At 44.8% G+C, this 27,650-nt stretch overlaps 1 protein-coding gene across 1 annotated transcript in view; it reads right to left on the bottom strand.

Moving 5' to 3' along the window:
• Positions 1–419: 419 nt before the first annotated feature.
• LOC129696752 (frizzled-6-like) overlaps positions 420–27,650 on the bottom strand; it is a 68,692-nt gene continuing 41,461 nt past the window's right edge. Inside the window, exons 3-7 of the mRNA XM_055634896.1 lie at positions 10,811–11,007; positions 7,199–8,216; positions 4,769–4,917; positions 3,143–3,553; positions 420–952 (exon numbers count right to left, since the gene is read on the bottom strand). Of these exons, the coding sequence (XP_055490871.1) occupies positions 781–952; positions 3,143–3,553; positions 4,769–4,917; positions 7,199–8,216; positions 10,811–11,007 (1,947 nt within the window). The 3' untranslated portion in view covers positions 420–780. The remainder of the gene's footprint in view (positions 953–3,142; positions 3,554–4,768; positions 4,918–7,198; positions 8,217–10,810; positions 11,008–27,650) is intronic.

The raw sequence follows: 27,650 nt of genomic DNA, 5'->3' as shown, positions 1-27,650 counted from the left end.
TATCCCTCACAAATGATAAATTCACTGATTTTTGCATGCATGTTCAGACAAAAATATACAAACATCGTTATATTTTGGGGTTTTTTTTTTTTCAGTTTATAAAGATTATAATTTTCCAGTGTGTTTGACCATTAAAAAAATCACCAACTCATTTTCCCCTTGCTTCTTAAAACAAAAAATGCCTATCTTCTATTTTGAATGTTTTTTTACCAGCATACTAAATAATCCAGTACAACAATCCAGTTCAAGACAGTTTTCCAGAGAGATTGCATGTCTGCAACAGTGTTACACATCACAATTCATATTTTAAGACATTTCCAGAAATTCTTACTCTACAACCAACATAAATGTTGAAATAATATTTAAATCTAAGAGTATTCGTTCTATTTGATTGAACAGAAAAATATGCCACATTTACACTGCACAAAAAAGGCAAAATATTCACTAGACTAATTTTCTCCCCTTTACACAAAACTAAAATTTAAGTAGAAAATAAGGACCACCATAACATCAAAAATACTTTGCTTGGAAGTATAAAAATGATTTAACATGCTATTTTATGGTAGTTTTAAAACCTGTAGTAACTGCTGATTTATATTAAACATTACGCTTACTTTTCTACAAACTATTTAAGATGTAACATACTTAAACGGCATCTTATAAAAAGCTGCATGTAGCGTCCAAAATATCGTATAGCAAGTACTAAGTTCACAAAGAGTATGTTATGATCAAAATATTTTACAAAGGAATGTAAAGCTAAACAGTTCAAAGCATGCATCCTCAGGCATTTGACACATCATTCTCAGCGTCTTCAACTTTGCTGAATTGCGGCAATGCATGTACAAGGAGAGAAGCACAACCCTTGCTACTGGTGGGATGTGAATAGTGTGGCACTTGGACATAGCTACTTTGCGAAGTAGGTTCCTCAGCATCATTGCCACTTGGTGTTAATCTGTATTCAAGGACAAACAATAATTGAGAACAAATCAATCAACTTCCTTGGAGCTTTGCATGTATTGTGTGGGGACACTGTGTAGATTTGGGGTATAGCATAATTAACCAGTTGAGTATAATTGCAGGCATGCAGTTATAATTCAGCAGCTATTGTTAATTTAAATTTTACATTCAGCAAAAGGAACAGCGATTTTAGAAGCCGAAACGTAGAGTGTTTTGGAACATAGGAGTTTCACAGTAAAGGAGGAGAAACAAGGAAACATGAGGTTACACAAACCACTGACAGCAAGGTTAAATCTCTGAATTATGTTTTCGTGGGTAGTCTTTATGCTAAACTTGTGCGAGCTTATGTCAAAAAGCACCACACAAACTTTATGCTAGCAATGTCTACACACAGAATATGTGTACACACTCATGATTCATTCCATATAATTAATTTAGTGGCCCACCCTCATTCCCAATGTCTAACTGGGAAATTGGATAATTCTGGTAACTTTGTTAATAGAATGGTCTCAAAATCTCTCTGCCTGGCTCTCCACAAAAAAAAACCTCAAAGAACCATGGTTTTCAACTACAGGTACTTTGATATTCTTCCCCATTATGGTCAACATTGTCAGAAAAATGGAAGATATTAGTTTCAGGTAGATTAATTCCTATTTATTTATAGAAACATAGAAATTAAGTGCAGGAGTAGGCCATTCGGCCCTTCGAGCCTGCACCGCCATTCAATATGATCATGGCTGATCATCCAATTCAGTATCCCGTACCTGCCTTCTCTCCATAGCCTCTGATCCCCTTAGCCACAAGGGCCACATCTAACTCCCTCTTAAATATAGCCAATGAACTGGCCTCGACTACCCTCTGTGGCAGAGAGTTCCAGAGATTCACCACTCTCTGTGTGAAAAAAGTTATTCTCATCTCGGTTTTAAAGGATTTCCCCCTTATCCTTAAGCTGTGACCCCTTGTCCTGGACTTCCCCAACAGCGGGAACAATCTTCCTGCATCTAGCCTGTCCAACCCCGTAAGAATTTTGTAAGTTTCTATAAGATCCCCTCTCAATCTCCTAAATTCTAGAGAGTATAAATCAAGTCTATCCAGTCTTTCTTCATATGACAGTCCTGACATCCCAGGAATCCGTCTGGTGAACCTTCTCTGCACTCCCTCCATGGCAATAATGTCCTTCCTCAGATTTGGAGACCAAAACTGTACGCAATACTCCAGGTGTGGTCTCACCAAGACCCTGTACAACTGCAGTAGAACCTCCCTGCTCCTATACTCAAATCCTTTTGCTATGAAAGCTAACATACCATTCGCTTTCTTCACTGCCTGCTGCACCTGCATGCCTACTTTCAGTGACTGGTGTACCATGACACCCAGGTCTCGCTGCATCTCCCCTTTTCCTAGTCGGCCACCATTTAGATAATTATGGTACCTGGCTGTATTTCTTGCACCATAGTTCAATCAAATGATCAGACGTATCAATTTCCTCTTTAAAGCCCAATGAGTGACTTTCTAACACATGCTATATTTAACTTTAATGCATAAATAAAAAATAAGCATTGCAGGTTTAAGGTAAATTTCATGCAACTCTCAATATAAACAGCACCCACTTTGAAATTAAATTATGGTCGATTTCACCAGCTACCTGTTTGCTGTAAAAAAAAAATCTGTAATAAAAAAATAAAAAATCTAACTTTCCTCTTGATTACTTCAAATTATGAAACAACTTATTAAGGGGAATAAAGCTGCTTCAGACAGTCAGAAGACTGCATAATGGTTGCATAGCAGGCCCCCTACTGGCCATTCCAGACCAAGTCACAGGATACATTGTGACTGAGAAGTTGAATTGGTCCATCAATTTTCAGTTCCAGAGAAACAGCCGATAGAGATACTGAGGTAGAGATGTAGCCCGGTCCAGCAATGAGGCAGGTGCAGATTAGAAACAAGACCATTCAAGCTGGCAGCAAGACAATCCGGGTTGCAACATCTTTAACTAACATTCCCACAAGCAGTGAAATTCATCATTGCATCAAACAATAAACCAATCATTTCAAATTTATTTCAGAATTTCGGAAGATAACATTTGATCCCCAGTCTTGAATGTTATGATGATTAAGAGTAAATTCCATGACATTAATTTACTACAACTGCAATCAATAAATGACACAGTAAATCACCTGTTCCTCACCTTCCATCTGGGACACATTGCAAGCTTTCAGACTGGATGCTGATTCCACCGGAATTCTTGTCTTCTTTGTTTCTTTTCTCCTGTAACTCAGCAGACATTACGTGGCCCGATACACTCACTGAAGCTTGTTTGCCAGCCGAGACATTCAATGTCAAAGGCATTTCGGGCAGGAGAGCATCATGCTCGCTGACTTCAAGAAAAGGCTTTGCTTCTGACAGTGATCCTGGAGCTGCTGCAAGCAAGGAGGTGCCATGACTTGCCACACCTATGGTGGATGTCCCCATGGATTTGGAGATGACCCGGAGTTTATGGGAACTTGACTTATGTTTCTTCTTGTGCTGCACTTTGGAATTGTGCTTTAGGAAAAATTCACAGGACTCCTGCAGCACCCTGCGGCTTTCCGTTATCGGGCTAAAGAGATGGAAGTATGAGAGCATTCAGAAAAGACAGACATTGCTTCAAAAAATATATATTATTTGAAAATCAGAGGTTAAGTGCGATGATTATGCTGCTGTACTAGTATTCCTCAAAATCACAATCTAAACCTCCCATGGCATACTGTGAAATAATTTAATAAATCTACTCATCTGTGTATCTTTGCAGAGCCAATAATTATGAAATGTTGCAAAAACCAAATGAAGAAATATTAGTTAACTCTCTAATTGTTACCATATTGAGCTCATAAGATAAAACATGGTGAAAAGCAGTAGTGATTTGAAATTATAAAACAAACTGCAGTTGTGTGCAGTTTTGGTCCCCTAATTTGTCAAAGGACATTCTTGCTATTGAGGGAGTGCAGCGTAGGTTTACAAGGTTAATTCCCGGGATGGCTGGACTGTCATATGCTCAGAGAATGGAGCAGCTGGGCTTGTACACTTTGGAGTTTAGAAGGATGAAAGGGGTTCTCATTGAAACATATAAGATTGTTAAGGGCTTGGCAGGAACATGTTCCCGATGTTGGGGGAGTCCAGAACCAGGGGCCACAGTTTAAGAATAAGCAGTAAGCCATTTACGAGGAAACACTTTTTCTCACAGAGAGTGGCGAGTCTGTGGAATTCCCTGCCTCAGAGGGTGGTGGAGGCAGGTTCTCTGGATACTTTCAAGAGAGAGCTAGATAGGGCTCTTAAAAATAGCGGAGTCAGGGGATAGGGGGAGAAGGCAGGAACGGAGTACTGATTGGGGATGATCAGCCATGATCACATTGAATGTCGGTGCTGGGTCGAAGGGCCGAATGGCCTACTCCTGCACCTATTGTCTATTGCAGGTGGAACTCAGCAGGTCAAGCAGCATCTGGAAGAAAATGGACAGATGACATTTTGGTTTGGAACCCCTGTGCAGTTCCTCCAACAGTTTGCTGTGATTTGAAGGATAAACAAAGCGTGGAGGTTTTACCTTCCACATTGAGAAGCAACTTGTTCTCCTTTAATAGCTCCAATGGGCGGACAGAGCAATTGGGAACATGCAATGAACACCTCCATTGCTGCCCTAACACCCCTCACTGCAGAGCAATCACCCCACCCCAACCCAACCCAAAACCTACCCCCATCCAACCCCCCCCTCAATTATTCTGCTCCCTTCCCCATATATAGTGGGCACATTTCACTCCAATATAAAAGGTGGTCTTACTCTCGCTTGCGAGCTCTCTGGAAGAAATTGGCCCATTCGGAACAGGTCTTCTTGCTGCCAACCCAAAATACTGCTGGTATACCGACAATTAGAGTCATCAGGTATTTCATCATAAAAAGAGACAGATCAGGTCTTGTCAGAGTTTCTACCTGAATTAAAATGTACAAAAAATCATTACATCAAAATATTCAGAAAGACAAGCAAGAAGTCACTAATTAAAATTCTATGCCACTCACTCAGCATAAATTACCATAATACAACAAAATTATCCATGGATAATTTTAACCTGGATGGAAGATGACAACTCATCAGCAAGCAGCATCCACAAGAAGATTATAATGACACAATTACGTTTCATATCATTCCTGCAGAAAACAACAACTAAAATTCCTGCCAAAGATTCTTCTGGTCTCGTGTCTTAACTTTGGCAGGGGCTAAGAAAAATGGTATAACTTTGAGAAACATAGAAAATAGGTGCAGGAGTAGGCCATTCGGCCCTTCGAGCCTGCACCGCCATTCAATATGATCATGGCTGATCATCCAACTCAGTGTCCCGTACCTGCCTTCTCTCCATACCCCCGATCCCCTTAGCCACAAGGGCCACATCTAACTCCCTCTTAAATATAGCCAATTAACTGGCCTCAACTACCTTCTGTGGCAGAGAGTTCCACAGATTCATCAATCCCTTTGTGAAAAATGGTTTTCTCATCTCGGTTCTAAAAGACTTCCCCCTTATCCATAAACTAGAGCATTTTCTCCAAGGTAATTAAAAGAGTTATTCATGTGGTATTTTTTATCCAAAATGATAGACAAATAAACCAAAATAACCACATAGTTCAGTTTCCAGCATATTTTATAAAGACCACTACAATATAGTGGAACTGAAAATTAAGCTAATCCATGTTCCTTATTTTTCTCCTTACATGTTTATTCAAATTAAAAAGTCCATACAGATGTGTATGGATTAATTTAAAAACTGGCCACAGATCACAATTGTTACTGTTCTATTAATTATTGCTCACCTCATTCCTACTTCAAAAAACACTTGGATGAGAAATGGAGACCTCGATTCTCTCATTTAGAAACATACAAAATAGGTGCAGGAGGAGGCCATTTGGCCCTTCGAGCCAGCACCACCATTCATTGTGATCATGGCTAATCATCCACAATCAGTAACCAATGCTGCCTTCTCCTCATATCCCTTGACTCCACCCGCCCCTAGAGTTCTATCTACTCTCTCTTAAATCCATCCAGTGACTTGGCTTCTACTGCCTTCTGTAGCAGAGAATTCCACAAATTCACAACTCTCTGGGTGAAAAAGTGTTTTCTCGTCTCAGTTTTAAATGGCCTTTCCTTTATTCTTAGACTGTGGCCCCTGGTTCTGGACTCGCCCAACATTGGGAACATTATCCCTGCATCTAGCTTGTCCAATCCTTTTATAATTTTATATGTTTCTATAAGGTTCCCTCTCATCCTTCTAAACTCCAGTGAATACAAGCCCAGTCTTTTCAATCTTTCCTCATATGACAGTCCCGCCATCCTGGGGATTAACCTCGTGAACCTACGCTGCACTGCCTCAATAGCAAGGATTTCCTTGCTTAAATTAGGAGACCAAAACGGCGCACAAGAAATGTTCTTCCTCTTTGGAATGACATGATCCTGACTCTTCCATATTATGCCCAGAAATTCCTGCCATTGCTGTTCCACCGTCATTCCTGCTAGGATCCTTTTCCAGTCGACCTTGCCAGCTCCTCTCTCATGCCTTCATAGTCCCCTTAGCTCAACTGCAACATTGACACTTGTGATTTAACCTTCTCCCTCTCAAATTGCAGATTAAAACTTATCATATTATGGTCACTACCTCCTAGCGGTTCCTTTACCTTGAGTTCGTTCCCTTTATTAAATCGGGTTCATTAGACAACACTAAATCCAGAATTGCCTTCTATCCAAATAGGTTCCAGTACAGGCTGCTCTATGAATCCATCTCTACAAACTCCCTTTCTTGGGGTCCAGAACCAACCTGATTTCCCCAGTCTACCTGCATATTGAAATCTCCCATAACCACAGTGGCATTATCAGTGTTACATGCCAATTTTAACTCCTGCTGCAACTTGCACCCTATATCCAGGCTACTGTTTGGGGGCCTGTAGATAACTCCCATTAGTGTCTTCTTCCTCAACAGCGACTCTACATCGTCAGTCCCTATGTCGCCCCTCGCAAGGGACTGAATTTCATCCCTCCCCAACAGAGCTACCCCACCCCCACTTGCCCGTCATTTCTATAGGACGTATAACCCTGAATATTCAGTTCCCAGTCCCGATCCTCCTGCAGCCACGTCTCTGTTTCTGAGCAAACATACTTCACAGTGACATATGATGAACATTTAAAATATTTGAGAATTTTTTTTAAAGTGTCGGCTATTGGAAGTACCTGGTTGGGACATGGAATGGGATAATCTTGACAGTAGTCGTGAACCCACGTAGTTTCCCAAGTTGTCCGAAGAGTTTGTTCATAAATATAACATCCCAGGAGAGCAACCAATGGCACCAAGTACAGCCCGCTAAAAACACCAATTCGAATCATAAATCTCTTCAACTTCTCCTGATTTCTTCCGTCATGTTGGATGACTTGCCGCACATTATTCAAGGATATGATTCCTGCCAACAACAGTGACAACCCCACCACCACACAGAGGCACAATGGTGTCAGGATAAAATAACGCAAAGCATTCAAATCGTATAGTCCAACAAAGCATACACCACTGATATTGTCGCCTTCAACTTTGTTCAAGGCCAACAGCATTATTGTGAATATTCCAGGCATTCCCCAAGCAACAGAATGGTACCACAAAGCTTTCTGTTCAATGGCTTCACAACTCCATTTCAGTCCAGCTGCCAGGAACCAGGTTATGGTCAAAATCACCCACCACACAGTTCCTGACATGGTAAAGAAATATAGCAACATAAAAAGGAGTGTGCATCCCTTGTTCTGTGCACCGATGACAACAGTTTCCATGGTACCCAATTTCTCATCAGCCTTGTTACAGACTATGTTATTACCAGCAATGAAACCAACAAAGTACATCAGAGACACCATGCTATAGCAAACTGCGAAGAAAATGATGGGTCGCTCAGGGTAGCGAAATCTTCTGACATCGATAAGAAAAGTCAAGAATGTAAAGAGTGTCGAACACAGACAAAACATGGAAACAACTCCAATGAAATATTTAGCAAAGTTCAGCTCATCTTCTTTGAAGTACATGTTAGGACATGGTGGCAAACAGTCATCTACGCCAAGAAATGAACTGCCATGACCAGTGGGGTTTTTCAGAGGTCGTGGACACCAAAATCCATAATCCTTCACCACCGTTTGTGATGTCTTCTCTGTAACTGATCTTGAAGTCGAACCTACTGCTGGAGAGTGCTGGCCATCAACGCAATCTACCAACCTTGAAATGAAAGAAATCACGTCAAACTTAGTTTAAAAATCAAGTTACAATTCAAATAACGCCTATATGATCAAAGACCAGCAGAAAAATGTAGTACTTCCTTTATTTTATGAGATTACATCCCAACTGGTAACCCAAATTCCACTTATAGATCTTATTTTATACTTATCTGGTGCCCCAAATGGGATAATTTAATATTCTGTTGTTCAATTAATTCTTCTTCAGTTGAAGTCTCCCCTGGTCAAAAGGCTAATAACAGAAGTAAACAGGATGAAGCTAGGTATCTTAATTTAATTTAATTTTGTTTATTGTCACATGTACCAGGGGGAAGTGAAAAGCTTTTGTTGTGTGCTAACCAATCGGTGGAAAGACAATGCATGACTACAACCAAGCCATGTGTTTATACAGATGAAGGGAATAACATTTAGTGCACGGTAAAGCCAGTAAAGTCTGATCAAAGATAGTCCGAGGGTCTACAATGAGGTAGAATTCAGAACTACTCTCTAGTTGTTGGTAGGATGGTTCAGTTGCCTGATAACAGCTGGGAAGAAACTGTCCCTGAATCTGAAGGTATGCATTTTCACACGTCTATGCCTCTTGCCTGAGGGGAGAGGGAAGAAGAGGGAGTGGCCAGATTGCGACTCGCCCTTGATTATGCTGCTGGCCTTGCCGAGGCATTGTGAGGTGCAAGTGGAGTCAATGGAAGGGAGGTTGGTTTGTGTGATGGTCTGGGCTGTGTCCACAATTCTCTGCAATTACTTGCGGTCTTGTATAGAGCTGTTCCTGAACCATCCCGACCTCTATTCCTTTGTAGTACAAAACATCTCTCAGTCACAACCACAGTAACACCTAAAACACAGTGTCTTCAAATCTATACTATATAACCATATAACAATTACAGCACGGAAACAGGCCATCTCGGCCCTACAAGTCCGTGCCAAACAACTTTTTTTTACCTTAGTCCACCTGCCTGCACTCATACCATAACCCTCCATTCCCTTCTCATCCATATGCCTATCCAATTTATTTTTAAATGATACCAACGAACCTGCCTCCACCACTTCCACTGGAAGCTCATTCTACATCGCTACCACTCTCTGAGTATAGAAGTTCCCCCTCATGTTACCCCTAAACTTCTGTCCCTTAATTCTGAAGTCATGTCCTCTTGTTTGAATCTTCCCTATTCTCAAAGGTAAAAGCTTGTCCACATCAACTCTGTCTATCCCTCTCATCATTTTAAAGACCTCTATCAAGTCCCCCCTTAACCTTCTGCGCTCCAGAGAATAAAGACCTAACTTATTCAACCTATCTCTGTAACTTAGTTGTTGAAACCCAGGCAACATTCTAGTAAATCTCCACTGTACTCTCTCTATTTATACTAACTAGGGCAAGCTCCATTCCATCACACCATTGGCAAATTAAACATACACGGAACCTTTACCGTAACAATATACCGGAAGAGATTTTCTATGCAGATGGGGCATGGAAAGGGTACTTTTTGTAGCTTGGAAAAATAACATGCACTCTAGAAGGTGGATCAAGTGAACATCTTCATTGAGGTCCTCCTCAAACTTCGATGCAAACTTCAATCGCACACTTTCAAAATTGAAAATCTGGCACCTATTATAATATTTGCATGTAATCCATTTTTTCCCCCCTGACATAGAAATTATCTTGGGGTTTGAGGGCGAGTCACAATCAAAAACAGCCATATGAATTTCCAGAGTGACACATAATAATCTGAAAATGACTGCAACTGCATTCTACTCCAGAAAAATAAATTCAATCCAAGAATGAGAATTACAGCACATTCTCAGCACAGCAGTTTTAGAAAACTTCTGCCAATGGAAAAATAAAGTGGAACATCAAAGGAAATTCCAGATTTCAGGGTCACGACAACTCAGAGTGCAAAAGATAAACGGAGATTGATTGTAGCCACAGACATTCCCTGATCTCAATATTCCCGATCTCCCAATCTACCCTATGACAGCCCTTGCACTTTTTTGTCTGCATGCACTTTCTCTGTAGCACCGTATTCTGCACTTTCCTTCTTTTGCAATACCTGCTGTACTCATATATGGTTTCATTGCATTCATGTACAGTACGATTTGTGGATAGCACGCAAAAAAATGCATTTCACTGTAATAATAATACTAATAAACTAATATCAATAATAAGTATAGTGGATTTAAAGGCCAGGATCCATGACATCACACAAATACTATGATCCAAACCTATGAAATGGTTGATGTCACAACTCCCCTATCCGATTTATTACTATCCGTCAAGTAAGCAATAATGAAGGTCGGCAAATAACACAAGGTGATGTACAAGGAAAGCTGAGTGTTTTTACTGGGGCATGAGTGAGAGATTGGTTACAGCTCAGGAGGCTGGTTCAAATGATGGTTTCTCCAGCAGCAGGGGCAAATGTCTCACAGGCATATTGGGAATGAATGGGATAAAAATGTTGAAGCTCGGCTGAGAGTGCAGCAGTGCATTGAGTCTCTGTCTGATCGAACTTTACTTCCATACTTCATTCTCCCATCCCCACCATCATGTAAACTTAGGTCAGGTACTACTGCAGCTCCCCTTACCGATCACACTGCAACTCCTCTGGCCACGTGATCCCAAACGTCTTGATGTGCTTTTCGCAGTCCTGGAAAACCTTCTCACAAAGCTTTTGACAAGGCTGGTCGATCCAAAGCTGTTCAGTGCAGGCCGGCACAAAGGCACTGCACAGAAACGCTTTCACATCCGGCGAACAATGCAGGTTGATAAGAGGCTGGAACGGCTGCAAGAGGAGACAGAAACATAGAAAATAGGTGGAGGAAGCCATTCGGCCCTTCGAGCCAGCACCGCCATTCATTGTGATCATGGCTGATCGTCCCCAATCAATAACCCGTGCCTGCCTTCTCCCCATATCCCTTGACTCCACTAGCCCCAAGAGCTCTATCCAACTATCTCTTAAATCCATCCAGTGATTTGGCCTCCACTGCCCTCTGTGGCAGGGAATTCCATAAATTCACAACTCTCTGGGTGAAAAAGTTTTTTCTCACCTCAGTCTTAAATGACCTCCCCTTTATTCTAAGACTGTGGCCCCTGGTTCTGGGCTCGCCCAACATTGGGAATATCTTTCCTGCATCTAGCTTATCCAGTCATTTTATAAGTTTCAATAAGATACCCCTTCATCCTTCTAAACTCCAGTGGATACAAGCCTAGTCTTTTCAATCTTTCCTCATATGACAGTCCCACCATCCCAGGGATCAATCTCGTGAACCTACACTGCACTGCCTCAATCACAAGAATGTCCTTTCTCAAATTAGGAGACCAAAACTGCACACAATACTCCAGATGTGGTCTCACCAGAGCCCTATACAACTGCAGAAGAACCTCTTTACTCCTATACTGAAATCCTCTTGCTATGAATGGTCACTCAATAATATTACCCCCTTCACATTGTGAATTATCAAAAAAGCATAAAGCAATTGCACTTCACGTCTCAGCGCACCCATATTGTACCCAAAAAAAAAATAAATCAGAATGTAGTCGAAAGAAGGACCTTGACCCAAAACATTGTCTGTCCATTTACTTCCGCAGATGCTGGTTGGCCCTGCTGAGTTCCTCCAACAGTTTGATTTTTGCACAAGATTCCAACATCTGCAGTCTCTTGTGTCTCTTTCAAAGGGAAGCATTAGTTAACAGACCAAGTGAATCGTTCTTCCCCATAACCATACTTAAATACGTTTGGAAGAGAATGGTTTAGAAGCAAAACCTTATGTAGTTTAGTACAGGTTGAGCACGGTTTTCCAGCACTCACGGTTCCAGAGCCTTGCTGGCCAAACAGAGGTCACGTGATTATGACAATACACTACACCCCTGGCCTGCTACTGCCGCCCCTCCCATGTGTCTAAAGCACCATGGAGTGCTGTAAACTTAAATAATACAAATATAAAATGTAAACTGAATGAGAATGGAAGGCCTGCCAACCCATCCCCGGCTCCTCCTGACTTCCCAGCTGTTTAGAGCCCTGGCTTCTGACCCCACCCCCAACTTGCGAGGGGCACCAGTAAGTCCTTCTTCACGCACCGCATGGTCCGGTGACATGGCTGCTGTCGTGGCTCACGTTGTGCCCCCGGGGACAGGGCTATCTTCAGGTGGCCACCACCACTAACGGAATGAGTTTGGTCACCATGGGAGTCTCTCCCCTCCCAGTGGCCGCTGCTTCTCGCTGTTGACGGTGGCTTTGTTCCCTGTTTCTCCCGTCACATCATCCAGTCGGCTTCTTTACCCCTCTCCTCCCCCACCCACTGCTGCCTCCGCCTTCACGCCCGTAGTGGCTGCCATACTCCACCTTGGAAGTGACAGCAGATGAGAAGGAAGGGAGCCTCAGGGTGATCGAGCGTGTTCTGTCAGCGGTGGCGGCCCGAAGAAAGCCCTGCCCGCAGGGGTTACATTGTGAGCTGCAACAACAGCCATATCACCGGGTCATGCGGTGGGTGAAGAGGAGCTCGCTGGTGCACCTTGAGTCAGGACACTGGGGCTTTAAATGACCAGGGAGACGGTGGGAGTTGAGGATGGGTCGGCAGGTCCATCCGCGATAGCCAATATCTAAGGAGGTTGTTAAAACGAGGGTTTACTGCATTGTCTTTGTGAAACAGTTAGGAGAGAAGATCGAGAACATTGTTGATTTTTTCACGATGGAGGAACATGACTTGCAGCGCCATCTCTGGCCGTTCAGGGAATGTTATTAAGAACCATGAATTACAGGTCATAAGGCTAGACAAAGCCAAGCTTAGACATAGACAAAGAAAGGAATACAAATAGAAAAGTACTGGAAATAACAGGAACAGCTGCACCTGGAGAGAGAGAGAGAGGCAGAGAAACAATTACGTTTTCAGGCTAATTAAGGATTTTTTTCCATTGCCGTCTCTGTGCCTAAAAAACAAACCTTACAATACAATACAATTTATTTGTCGTTTGGATCCCGTTAAGGTCCAAACGAAATGTCGTTTCTGCAATCATACATACAAAACGAAAAAGACCCAAGACACAACACAATTTACACAAACATCCTTCACAGCGCATCTTCTCCTCGCTGTGAAGGAAGGCAAAGCAAAACATATCTCTCCCCTGCACTCCCCTCCCCCCCCCCATGTCAGAGTCAAAGCCCCCAGAGGGTGATGTTAAATGTCCCGCAGCCATTAAAGCCACGCCGGGTGATGCAAGGCCAAGCACCGGGTCTTGGTGTTGGAGCCCCGGCAGGCTCTTGGTGTTGGAGCCCCCGCGGGCGCTCACGATGTCCTGCGGCAATTCCAAGCTGCACGGGGCAGGGATGTAAGGCCTCGCTCCAGTAATCTTCAACCCCGCAACTCGGGCGGGAGAAGTCGCCGTTGCGGAAGCCCCGAAAAGCGGTCTCCAACCAGGGACCCGCGGGCTCCCGGTATTTCCGTCCACAGACCTGCGGTAGGAGCTTCCGAATCTCCGGGGGTCGGGCCACAGCAGCGCTCCACCACAGCTCCACCCGCTCCGGACTCGGCCAGCTCCGTGAAGGTGAGTCGTCCGCAGCTCCGCGACTGGAGCCCCCGGTCTTCTCCTGCTGGAGGCCGCTCCACGTAGCAGCCCCAACGACAACGGAGACCCGACAAAGAAAAGGTCGGGTCTCCCGTGCAGGGGAAAGAATTTAAAGTTTCCCCCACCCCCTGCCCCCCACACACACATACCCCGTCAAAAAAAGAATTAAAAACTACATTTAAACGAAACAGAAAATAATAAAACAAACAGACGGACTGCAGAGGCCGCTGCTGACGAGAGTCGCGCCGCCCACCAATAAGGGAAATGGGTTAACACAAATATAGCAATGCAGTAACAGCATTTCTTCAGTTTACTAGTATGCATGGAAGGTGGAAAAGTAGCTGAAAATCAAAGACATTGGTGAACTCCCTCCCTACCCGGTTTCATTTCACCATGGTCAGTCGGGTGCTAGAGGTTTAGAGGGCATCTGGAACCGTCATGGGGCTCAGGCTAGACTTGCTGTGCAGCTGCAGGCTTGTGTGGAAACACCATATAGGAGGCATTCCTGGACAACACCCACTGTTCACCATCTCTCCAGGACTTCTGCAGAAAGGTACTTGGTACTGTTTGCACTGTTTTGTGACGATAAAATGGACAATCTCACGTGGGTGTTCAGTCAAGCCATGCGGGTGTAGCTGGCACCTCATGCACTAGTGTATCTGGGTCACAAAGTCAAACTTCAGGAGTGGTGTCAAGCTTTGGGCACCCGGGCATGAGTATTAATCGCTGTGTAAAGGCAATAATTGGAGTCCTTGGTCCTTCAATCAATCAATCAGTTTTATTCACTATATGTGCAAGTGAAATGAATTTACCAGCAGCGGTACAATTTAAAAAAAAAATCAGACAAAAACACAATAAAAATTTAACACCAACATCCACCACAGCATTCATCACTGTGGTGGAAGGCACAAAATTTGGCCAGTCCTCCTCCATTTCCCCCCCGTGGACAGGACCACAACCCTCTGCAGCCACCGCTGCTGGAGTCCAGATGAATAAAAGTCAAGGTAAGTCCTGAATCGGTGCCTTCAGGTTGGTGTAGGCCACAGGCCGGCGGTCGAAGATTTAAAGTCCCAGCCGCGCCGCAGCCAGAAGCACCGCGGACCGCAGGGCCGGCGGTCGAAGCTCCCCTCCAGGAGGGGGGCAAAATATAAAATAAAACATCAAACGGCTTCTTGAATGTCAGGGGCCTGCATCTGACCCGGGTCTAACATGGGGTGCCTGCTGGCCCTGGGGTGGACCAGGGGGGAGGGGACGGCAACAGATGCAGCAGAGGCAGGGACTTCCCCCCAGGTGAATGTCTTAGTGCCCCCAAGGCTTGTGAGAAACAAAGGAGGAGGCATCCATCCTCCAAGGTAGAAGGCGGCCCTGGAGTACAAGGCCATCCTTGTGTGGGGGATTTATCAGATGTTAAAGTCCACCGTCCTTGAACGGAGTTCAACACTGTCAAAGCTGGCCAGTCTAAGGAAACACTTTTTCTCACAGAGAGTAGTAAGTCTGTGGAATTCTCTGCCTCAGAGGGCAGTGGAGGCCGGTTCTCTGGATGCTTTCAAGAGAGAGCTAGATAGGGCTCTTAAAAATCGCAGTCAGGGGATATGGGGAGAAGGCAGGAACGGGGTACTGATTGGGGATGATCAGCCATGATCACATTGAATGGCGGTGCTGGCTCGAAGGGCCAAATGGCCTCCTCCTGCACCTATCGTCTTCTGTCCATGGTATTGCTCTTGGAATGTTTGCTGAACAAGCTCAGAGTGGGCTCAGTGTACATATTTTCCAATTACATCGTACAAAGTGTTCAGAAATGTTGTCTTTAGGATGATGGGACAGTTCAAGAACCACAGATATTATTCCATTCCAAAATTTACAGTCTATAAATCTTACCTTTTTTAAAAAAATTAGTTGTACAATTTAATGAGAAGTCTGGATCATTTTGAGAGAAGGAGATGTGGTACAAGAGAAAACATAGTCATTTATCTGCAGTGTGGGCCAAAGAACCAGGAAAAACAACTACTGGCCAGAGGTTTATTTACAGTGCATTTATGAAGGCAGCTTGATCAGAATTTTTAATGTAAAAAGATACCATCAAACTGTGAGTGAAACATTGTAACAGGAACAACTAGATCTTGACATAAGCATCCTCAAAATAGTAAATGGTAATTAATGAGTGCATACAGATATAACACGCAGAGTACAGACGTAAGCAAGTTTAAAATAAAACATTTTAATTTGTGCTGTGAGCCACAAGACAATTGCCCTATTAATATGGATTTGTATGATTTTACCAGCTTTATAAATCATATTTTAGTTATTCATCTGTCAAATCTGAAAATAGCCTTGCTCATGAGACTAAGCGGAGGTTGGGCGATCGTTTCGCCGAACACCTCCGCTCAGTCCGCAATAACCTACCTGAACTCCTGGTGGCTCAGCACTTCAACTCCCCCTCCCATTCCGAATCCGACCTCTCTGTCCTGGGTCTCCTCCATTGCCAGAGTGAGCAACACCGGAAATTGGAGGAACAGCACCTCATATTCCGCCTGGGTTGCTTGCGTCCGGATGGCATGAACGTTGAATTCTCCCAGTTTTGCTAGCCCATGCAGTCTCCTCCCCTTCCTTAACCCTCGAGCTGTTTCCTCCCATCCCCCTGCCCTCGCTCCTCCTCCTCCTCCTCCTCCTCCTCCCTTTTTCCTTCCTTCTCCCCCCCACCCCCCATCAGTCTGAAGAAGGGTTTCGGCCCGAAACGTCACCTATTTCCTTCGCTCCATAGATGCTGCTGCACACGCTGAGTTTTCCAGAATTTTTGTGTACCTTGCTCATGATATATTGTTTAAGAAAGAACTGTAGATGCTGGAAAATCGAAGGTCGTCAAAAATGCTGGAGAAACTCAGCGGGCGAGGCAGCATCCATGGAGCGAAGGAAATAGGCAACGTTTCGGGCCGAAACCCCACTTACAGGTTGGTTTTTTTGTTCGGTATTCATATTCATAAATTGACCAACACAAACTACAGAGTATTTGCTAATAATTAAATTCAGAATCTCGTCAGTAAACTTCAGCCGTTTCACAATTCCTCTTGTCGCTGTGAATGCTACATCTAACAATCTTAATCACTAACTTTGAATGTTCTTAATGCTAATCAATCTCACAGTTACATTTTAATTAGTCATGCTAGACTGAACTCGGAAATTCAGAAACTTCACATGGTAGTAACTGCTGATATTCACCCAAACCCTTTCACAAAAGCCAGTGAATCTCAGTGTTATTTTCTCATTAGCATTCTTTTTGAAGGGTGAAATATTAACCTGAACTTCCATGAAGTGAGGAATTAAATAACCATCACTACACCACGAGCAGCAGAGCTGGCATCCACACATCCTTCCTGTTTTGTTAGGAGGAAAAGGTGTATTGTTCACAACCACCAATCTGCCACTCCCAATCTGTTAATCTTGTACTACATGACCAGTTTAAAAATAAAATTCTTTCAAACTTGAAACTCAATCAACTGTTTTACCCCATTCTCAGCAGAAACACTGCCTTTTAAATATAGTACTGTACAGATTAAATAGGTGTATTTTCTCTGCAACTCTGTTCTCTCTCCAGCATACACTATCGCCTTTCAACGTGATAAAGTGTCTCATTACAAATATGTGCCCTTACAAACGTCAGCATGCTTTGTAATGACATACTTGAAATGGTATTTTTATTTTAGTGAGATAACATTAAATTGACTAAATGAACACCTTCAGCATTTCAGAAGCGTAACATTTTAAAGTAAGAACAATTAACATTTATTTTCTGGAAATTTCTAAATGGATTTAAATTTCTCTATCAAGAAAACCAATGAGTAAAGGGCCTGTCCCACTTACGTGTACTTGGCATGCAAATTACGTGACCTCGTTGTCGCGCGTAACTGACGGCCAAAGTGGGACCGGCCCAAGACCCTGGCGCGACGTAATGTCTCACCAACAACAGCAGCAGAAGCAGGCAAACGATCGCCGAACTTGGCCTGGGGCTCACGGCCGTTGCAGTCCGGATCCGCCCCCACTTCTACTCCCAGAGCGGGGCCAAGAAAATTGAAGATAGATGGAAGATAAAATGCTGGAGTAACTCAGCGGGACCGGCAGCATCTCTGGAGAGAAGCAATGGGTGACGTTTCTGGTCAAGATCCTTCTTTCAGACTGAAGAAGAGTCTCAACCCGAAACATCATCCATTCCTTCTCTCCAGAGATGCTGCCGGTCCCGCTGAGTTACTCCTGCATTTTGTGTCCATCTTCAAATGACGTCACGCGCTCCAAACAGTTGTCGCGCCTCAACATAAGCACGAGGTCACGTAATGAGCGTGCCAAGGACACGCAATTGGGACAGGGGCTTAAGGCCCTGGGAAGTGCTGTAGAGCAGAGGGATCTAAGAGTGCAGGTACATAGTTCCTTGAAATAAGCATCATGAGTTGATAGGATAGTCGAAACGGCTTTCACAACATTGTCCTACGTCAGTCAGGGTATTGAGTTGGGATATTATGTTACAGTTTGACTTCCAGAAGGCTTTCGACAAGGTCCCACATAAGACATTAGTATACAAACTTAAAGCACACGGCATTGGGGGTTCAGTATTGATGTGGATAGAGAACTGGCTGGCAAACAGGAAGCAAAGAGTAGGAGTAAACGGGTCCTTTTCAGAATGGCAGGCAGTGACTAGTGGGATACCGCAAGGCTCAGTGCTGGGACCCCAGCTATTTACAATATATATTAATGATCTGGACGAGGGAATTGAATGCAACATCTCCAAGTTTGCGGATGACACATAGCTGGGGGGCAGTGTTAGCTGTGAGGAGGATGCTAGGAGGCTGCAAGGTGACTTGGATAGGTTGGGTGAGTGGGCAAATGCATGGTAGATGCAGTATAATGTGGATAAATATGAGGTTATCCACTTTGGTGGCAAAAACAGGAAAGTAGACTATTATCTAAATGGTGGCCGATTGGGAAAGGGGGAGATGCAACGAGACCTGGGTGTCATGGTACACCAGTCATTGAAAGTAGGAATGCAGGTGCAGCAGGCAGTGAAGAAAGCAAATGGTATGTTAGCATTCATAGCAAAAGGATTTGAGTATAAGAGCAGGGAGGTTTCTACTGCAGTTGTACAGGGTCTTGGTGAGACCACATCTGGAGTATTGCGTACAGTTTTGGTCTCCTAATCTGAGGAAAGACATTCTTGCCATAGAGGGAGTACAGAGAAGGTTCACCAGACTGATTCCTGGGATGGCAGGACTTTCATATGAAGAGAGACTGGATAGACTTGGCTTGTACACACTAGAATTTAGAAGATTGAGGGGGGATCTTATAGAAACTTACAAAATTCTTAAGGGGTTGGACAGGCTAGATGCAGGAAGATTATTCTCGATGTTGGGAAAGTCCAGAACAAGGGGTTACAGTTTAAGGATAAGAGGGAATTATTTTAGGACCGAGATGAGAAAATCATTTTTTACACAGAGAGTGGTGAATCTGTGGAATTCTCTGCCACAGAGGGTAGTTGAGGCCAGTTCATTGGCTATATTTAAGAGGGAGTTAGATGTGGCCCTTGTGGCTAAAGGGATCAGGGGGTATGGAGAGAAGGCAGGTACAGGATACTGAGTTAGATGATCAGCCATGATCATATCGAATTGCGGTGCAGGCTCGAAGGGTCGAATGGCCCACTCCTGCACCTATTTTCTATGTCTATGTTTCTATGTTTGTACAACATGTTGGCGAGGCAACATTTGGAGTATTGTGTTCCGTTTTGGTCACCCTGTTAAAGGAATGATGGACAAAGTACAAGAAGATTTACAAGACATTTGACCGGTATACGGATAGGAAAGGTTTAGAGGGATATGGGCCCAACGCGGACAGATGAGACTAGTGCAGGTGGGCATTGTGGTCGGCGTGGGTAATTTAGGCCAAAGGACTGTTTCCGTGCTAAATGACTCTAAAAACAATGGAATCTTATTTTCTGGATAACGGAACTCCAGTCACGATTGTTTGGAGCCCACAACTATGCCTTAGAAATAGCTCAAAAGCTAAAGATCAGCTAATTTATTTTAAACTGGTTTCATTCAATAGACTGTAATTCAACACAATGCTACAGTTCATAAGCTATTTTTCCTCCTTCAACTCTTTCCTGTAAACATTCAAATAGCACGTGTAACACTGAACTACAATAAATGTGCTCTTAAAGTTAGGTGACGTGATTGAAATTTTACAGAACAATGATGTGAAGTAGAAAGGTGGACTACTGCCATCAAGAAAATTATTTTATCCTGAGTGTTGAACGTTTCATGTAAGACTAAAGGGCCTGTCCCACTTACGTGATTTTTTCGGCAACTTGCCACCACCTCTCTGGTCGTGAGTAGTCGCCCAAAGAGTCGTGCCTTTTTCTGGTCGCCGCTGGATTTTCAACATGTTGAAAATTTTCAGCAACCTGCTGCAACTATGTCGGCAAGTCGCTGAAAAAAATCACGCAAGTGGGACAGGCCCTTGAGGTTGTTGGAAAAAAAAACGTGTGTATACATGATGCAATAAACCACTTCTCTTAAAGAAGTCTGTTTCGATACATTATCACACTTATCCCAAAGAATCATTACGAATAATTCTTAAATTCACAAAAGAGTTTGCCTAGACATGCTTCTGGTTACTTAACATCACCAGGAGTGTTTAAAACTTATTCAGTTGAAAAGGATCAGATCATACACTGCTTTTTTTTATGAAACAATGATGACAAGAGTTTTGATCACATTGTACCATGAATAATCCATGTTCCATTTTAAATCTGTAAAAATTTAATCTCAAGCATAACTAATTAAAATAATATTTTGAAATGTGATAGCATTAATTAATTAGTAATCTTACATTAAGCAATCCCTAAGGGAAGGGTGATTAATACAATAGGTTCAATTTAAAAGGCGTGATATGGTTAGGTCAGAAAGAAAGATATTACAGAAATAGGAAACATAATTTGGTGGTGTTTTAGGGGGAAATTAGAATAAAAGTAATGAAAATAAAAGAATACAACTGGAGAGGCAAAATAAGAATGTAGTCATTGTGGAATTGAAATTCAATGAACAATAGCACAGACATGGCCAAATTGAGAAACTATGAATGGCATCAAATTCAGCTGCCATTATGGAAAGCTGCCGCAACTCAGCCAGAGTGCTGCTCTGTAAACAATAGCTCCTGCAGTGTTAGTGGGGCTACCAAAGCCCCAGGTTCATTGAACACATTGGTTGTGAGGCATGCTAAAGCCCGTCACACTTTCACGACTGAATTTGTGACCTCTGACGACCTTAAACTACCTAAAAAAAAAAGGTCGAGGTAACCTATGACCTTCCACGGCTATGTGTAGATCTCCTATGACCTTCCACGACCATGTCTATGACCTCCTACGACTATGTTGAAGACCTCCCACAACTATGAAGAAGACCTCCTTCGACTACGTTGAAGACTGGCCTCGACCATGTACGTTTTACTGCTGTTTGCAGCAGCCCTTTTGCTTCAGCAGCCTTTTAAGAAAGGCAGAAGGGGAAGAGCAAGGGTGAAGAGGATGCACAATTAGAGGTCTCAATGGGTGAATGGAGATGATGTGATGGACTGTCCCAGTACACCGGATGATTGGAAGAGAGTGGCGCTGGGCTTTGACAAGAGATGGAACTTTAAGCACACACGTGGGGCAGTGGATGGCAAGCGTGCCATTCTTGTCCCTGTCCCTGTACCCCTCATTGTCCTTTTCGTACAGGATGGCATTCTGCTGGAACCGTTCCTCAAGGTCCCCCTCCTGCTGCCTGGTGAAGGTGTAGGGCATAACCTTCCTCCAGCCCTCCCTCACCACCAATGGGGCATCTGCCTCTGATGTTGTGTCAGACACATGAGAAAGGGCTGATTTGCTGCCTTCAAATGAGGCAGTGAAGGATGGGGTGGTGGTGGGGACATGTACAACCAGCCTGGTCTCCTCCTCCAGGGGTCTCTCATACAGGTCTACCTCCTCCTGCACCATCACCTCCTGTGGCATCACCTCCTGTGGCATCACCTCCTGTGGCATCACCCCCTGTGGCATCACCTTCTGCCACTCCTCCTCCTGGGTGGGCAACACCTGCATGGCCGGTTTTTTAGGGTTGCGCCCTCCCTCTGCGCTGCTGCCTTTTTGGTGCCATCTCTAAAACACAAGTCTCCTCTCCAAAAAACTTTCCAGCTATGAATGAACAAGCCTTGGAGTGATAGAGGTGACGTTCTGCCGTTTAAATAACGTTTTTGTTCTACTGACTTTTTTTCCCACACCGGAGCTATTACCTTCGACTGCCTTCGACCACCTAAGACTAGCATCACGACCTGCCCACGACCTGCCCACGACCGCGTTGCGACCATGCTGCGAGTATGAGTCGAGGGCAAACTCGGCCGAGATCGCGAATTAGGTCATGAAAGTGGGACAGGGGCTTAAGACTGCTCGAGGGCCATGGAGACCTTAAAGAACCAACGCCTGATGCTTATAATAGGAGGTTGCCAGGGAGATGCCTGCAAGGCCTGCAGATCTGCACAAAAAGTAACACAATTTTGAAGTGAGAGTTCAACACTTAATAAAGCTGTTGGATCTTTTTTCCCCAGTATAATTTTTCATTCGCACAACCTCTCCTGTCCATTCTATAAACAACGGCAGAATCTGCAACCTTTTGTTCTCTACTTATTGAATTGAATTGAATTTAATTGAATTGAATCCTTTATTTGTCATTCAGACCTTTTGGTCTGAACGAAATGTCGTTGCCTGCAGCCATACACGTAATAATAAACAACACGCAATAAACACAAATTAACATCCACAACAGTGAGTTCACCAAGCACCTCCTCACTGTGATGGAGGCAAAAGTCTTGGGGTTGCTGTCTCTCCCCTCCACTTCTCCCTCTGCGCTGAGGCAATACCCCACCGGGCGATGGTCTGTCCCGCGTTTCAAGCTCCGCGGCCCGGTGGTGGTCGAAGCTGCCGCCCTCCAGTCCAGCGGACGCAGTTGTTGCCACGGGAGCTCCGGAAAACAGGCATCAACCTGTGACCCGCGAGCTCCCGATGATGTCATCCACTGGCCCGCGGCCGAGCCCCGGATTCAGGTCGTTGCTGCCAGAACGCCGCCTAAGCCACTGGAGCACCGTCTCCGCCCCGCACCGGGCCGCCCACCCGGGAGCGTCTCAGCCCCGCACCGGGCCGCCCTCACGGGAGCGTGTCAGCCCCGCACCGGGCCGACCACAAGGGAGCACATTCCAGCCGAGAGCTGGGCCGCCCACACGGGAGCGCCTTCCAGCCCCGCACCGGGCGACCCACACGGGAGCGTGTCAGCCCCGCACCGGGCCGCCCACCCGGGAGCACCTTCCAGCCGGGAGCCGGGCCACCCACACAGGAGTGTCTCAGCCCCGCGCCGTCCACCCTCACCGGAGCGCCGAGTCATGCCGCTGCCCGAACGCCGCCACAGCTCGAAGACGGCCAGCCTCGTGTTGGTAAGTCCTGGCTGGTTCTACCTCCGGAGCCTCGAGGTCGGTCGCAGGTTGGAGGCCGCCAGCTCCGCCATTAGGCCTCAGCTCAGACGGGGGAAGAGAAGGGGGATACGACAAGAAAGTCGCATTCCCCCGAAGGGAGAGACAGAAAGCCCTGTTTCAGCCCCCCCCACACACATAACACAACCTAATAACCAAAAGTTTAACTGAACAAGACAAAAAAAACAACACAAAAAAGTAAAAACAGACAGACTGCAGGCGAGCCGCAGCCGTTTCACAGCGCCGCCACTTCCGGATTATCATCTCAAGGCCTCTGTTGCTATATCCACCCACCCTTCCAACACCTGTACCCAACTATCGCTCGCTACATCTTCCCTCACCGCTTTACACTAACTATCTGCCCTCTACTCTTTCAGTCCAGACCAAAAACATCATAATATTATAAGAGTTCACGAAGGAACTGCAGATGCTGGTAAATCGGAGGTACACAAAAAAGCTGGAGAAACTCAGCGGGTGCAGCAGCATCTATGGAGCAAAGGAAATGGGCAACGTTTCCTTCGCTCCATAGATGCTGCTGCACCCGCTGAGTTTCTCCAGCTTTTTTGTGTACCATAAGATTATAAGAGATTGGAGCAGAATTAGGCCATTCGGCCCATCAAGTCTATTCCGCCATTCAATCATGGCTGATCTATCTCTTCCTCTTAACCCCATTCTGCCACCTTCTCCCCATTACCTCTGACACCCATACTAATCAAGAATCTATCTATCTCTGCCTTAAACATATCCATTGACTTGGCCTCCACAGCCTTCTGTGGCAAAGAGTTCCAGATTCACCACCCTCTGACTAAAGAAATTCCTCCTCATCTCCTTCCTAAAAGAGGCTATGACCTCTAATCCTACACTCTCCCACTACTGGAACCATCCTCTCCACATCCACTCTATCATGTCTTTCACTATTCTGTACGTTTCTATGAGGTCCCCCATCATTCTTCTAAACTCCAGCAAGTACAGGACCAGTGCCGACAAACGCTCATCATAGGTTAACCTACTAATTCCTGGGATCATTCTTGTAAACCTCCTCTGGACCCTCTCCAGAGCCAGCACATTCTTCCTCGGTACACAAAAATGCTGGAGAAACTCAGCGGGTGCAGCAGCATCTATGGAGCGAAGGAAATAGGCAACGTTTTGGGCCGAAACCCTTCTTAAGACCACATTCCTCCTCGGGTATGGTGCCTAAAATTCCTCACAATGTTCCAAATGCAACCTTATAGAGCCTCAGCATGTCCTTTCAAAATAAGTGTAAGCATTGTGTTTGCTTTCTTTACTATTGATTCAACTTGCAGATGAACCTTCAGGGAATCCTGCAACTCCCAAGTACCTGTGCACCTCTGGTTTCTGAATTCTCTCCCCATTTAGAAAATAGTTTACGCTTTTATTCCTACGACCAAAATGCATGACTCCACACTTTGCTGCACTATATTCCATCTGCCACTTCTCTGCCCACACTTCCAACCTGTCCATGTCCTTCTGCAGAGTCCCTGCGTTCTCTACACTATCTGCCCATCCACCTATTTCCATATCATCCGCAAACTTGACCACAAAGCCTTCAATCCCCTCGTCCAACTAGGGGTGCCGCATGATGGCAGCCTCTGCCTACAGTCTGTCTGTTTTCCCATCTTTTTTAACTTTTAGTCTGTTTAAAAGTTTTGGAGGATTTTTTAGTATTTCTATGTGGGGGGAGGGGGGAGGATAAGGAGGAAACTGTTTCCCAGTCACTTCATGGCGATGATGCGACTATTCTCCGTGTCGCGTCCTCGCCCCCCCCCCCCCCCCACGGCCTACCAACGGTATTGGCGCGGCCTTTCCTGCCTTGGACTGGACCAGAGCTTCAGCAGCGGCGGCGGCGCAGCGCTGGATACATCGCGGAGTGGGCGATACCTTACCCGGATCACCGTTTGAAGCTCTGGAGTGTTGGGCCTGCTGCTTCAACATCGGGCACTGTGGTTTGCGGAGCTCCCAGCCGCGCGCGGCGCTGACCAACATCGCAGAGTCCTGGGATCCTTTTGCCGAGGGCCGCCAGCGTGAATCTTCGCTCAGCTCCGCGGTCTCCAGCAGGAAGTGGCCGATTCAGAGGTCCAAGCTGCTGAGAATGTTCTCCCGTTCCGACGTCGGAGTTCCATCATCCCAGCGAGCGGGCCTGAACATCGGGCTGCCCGTAGCGGCAACAACGGAGGGCTCGGGAGGCCCCAACCATGGGTGAACAACAGAGGACAACAGAGGAGGAGGACTGAACCTTGATGCCTTCCCTCACAGTGGGAAACTTTGATTCCACTGTGTGGGGATGTTTGTGTTAAATCATGTTTTGTTTTTTTTTAATTCGTATGGCGACCACAAATTTCATTGTGCAATTTGGTGCATGTGACAATAAACGTCTCTTGTCACTTGTCTTGTCAAATCAACTGTCTATTTCACTCCACAGATGCTGCCTAACTGGCTGAGTTCTGCCACCAGCTCTCCTTTATCATCTGCCGTTCCTCTGCCCCTGTGTAGATGACATGTGCATGTACCTTTACCATGTAAAGAGGAGTCATCAACACACCGTGTCTTTACTACTATTTATTGATAATACACAAACGTTACTGCCCTAGCTGTACGTGGTCTGTCACAGAAGCTAGAGAGAGATCAATGGGTGGGGAGGTTGCAATTATACTTCTGATATGGGGAGTGGTTAGTAGTGGTGAGGTCACTATATTAAAGGTACATGCGCATGTCATCTACACCCTGCAAACAGCCTTTTTTTCTATTTGTAATAAAAATAATAAGAGAAGACTACTCTTGGCAAATTAAGCAGCATCTAATGAGGACCAAAAATGATTGTAACAAACGAATGACTTCATCAGAACTGAAACAATACACGTGCACCTCTCCCCATAAGTGTTGCCTGATCCGTTGAGCATTCCCAGAATTTTCAGTTTTTTTATACAAATTTTCAGCAATCTTTGCTTCTTAATCTCACACACTCACACGCTTGACGTTGTCCCTCATTCCTTTATTTTTTGCAATCATGGTAACGTCTTCACTTGATGATCATGTCCAAGAGCCATCAAATAATGTATTGCCTTAGAGATTAAGGTGGCAAGAATAGTTAGCTTGTGGCCCCAGCTGGTGACTATGTGGGGTAGATACCCTGGAGTGTTCCACTTTGCAATGTATTATTTTACACTGTCACACATTCTTCAATAAGTTCCTTGTGGTGACCTTTCCCCGTTATGATGGTACTCCTGCAACTCTGAGTCATGAAGAGTGGATCTCTCTTATAACCATATAACAATTACAGCACGGAAACAGGCCATCTCAGCCCTACAAGTCCGTGCCGAACAACTTTTTTTCCCTTAGTCCCACCTGCCTGCACTCATACCATAACCCTCCATTCCCTTCTCATCCATATGCCTATCCAATTTATTTTTAAATGATACCAACAAACCTGCCTCCACCACTTCCACTGGAAGCTCATTCCACACCGCTACCACTCTGAGTAAAGAAGTTCCCCCTCATGTTACCACTAAACTTCTGTCCCTTCTGAAGTCATGTCCTCTTGTTTGAATCTTCCCTATTCTCAAAGGGAAAAGCTTGTCCACATCAACTCTGTCTATCCCTCTCATCATTTTAAAGACCTCTATCAAGTCCCCCCTTAACCTTCTGCGCTCCAGAGAATAAAGACCTAACTTATTCAACCTATCTCTGTAACTTAGTTGTTGAAACCCAGGCAACATTCTAGTAAATCTCCTCTGTACTTATTAACCAAAATCCTATCTTCCGCAATTCTTTAGTTTCATTTAGAGATATAGTGCGGAAACAGGCCCTTCAGCTCACAGGCTGACCAGCGACCCCCGCACATTAACACTAGCCTACACTAGGGACAATTTTACATTTATACCAAGCCAATTAACCTACAAACCAGTACGTCTTTGATGTGCGGGTAGAAACTGAAGATCTCAGAGAAAACCCACGCAGGTCACGGGGAGATCGTACAAACTCCGTACAGACAGCTCCCTTAGTCAGGATTGAACCCGGTTTTTGGCGCTGTATGGCAGTAACTCTATCACTACGACACCGTGCCGATCCTGTGAGATGAAAGCTAGCCACGACTGACTCGGAATAAAGGAATCATGCAAATATTCCTGTGATGGTTGAGTGAATGGAGCTCAACTGATGAACAGCTCAACAGTACAACAGGTTGTGAAGGGCAACTACATGTTTAAGAAAGAACTGCAAATGCTGGAAAAAAATCAAAGGTAGACAAAAATGCTGGAGAAACTCAGCAGCTGAGGCAGCATATATGGAGCAAAGGAATAGGTGACGTTTCGGGTC

The sequence above is a fragment of the Leucoraja erinacea genome, chromosome 4, assembly GCF_028641065.1.
Source record: "Leucoraja erinacea ecotype New England chromosome 4, Leri_hhj_1, whole genome shotgun sequence".
Classification (NCBI taxonomy): domain Eukaryota; kingdom Metazoa; phylum Chordata; class Chondrichthyes; order Rajiformes; family Rajidae; genus Leucoraja; species Leucoraja erinaceus.
The sequence above is the reverse complement of the archived record's forward strand: the minus strand, read 5'-3'. Positions and strand labels throughout refer to the sequence as shown.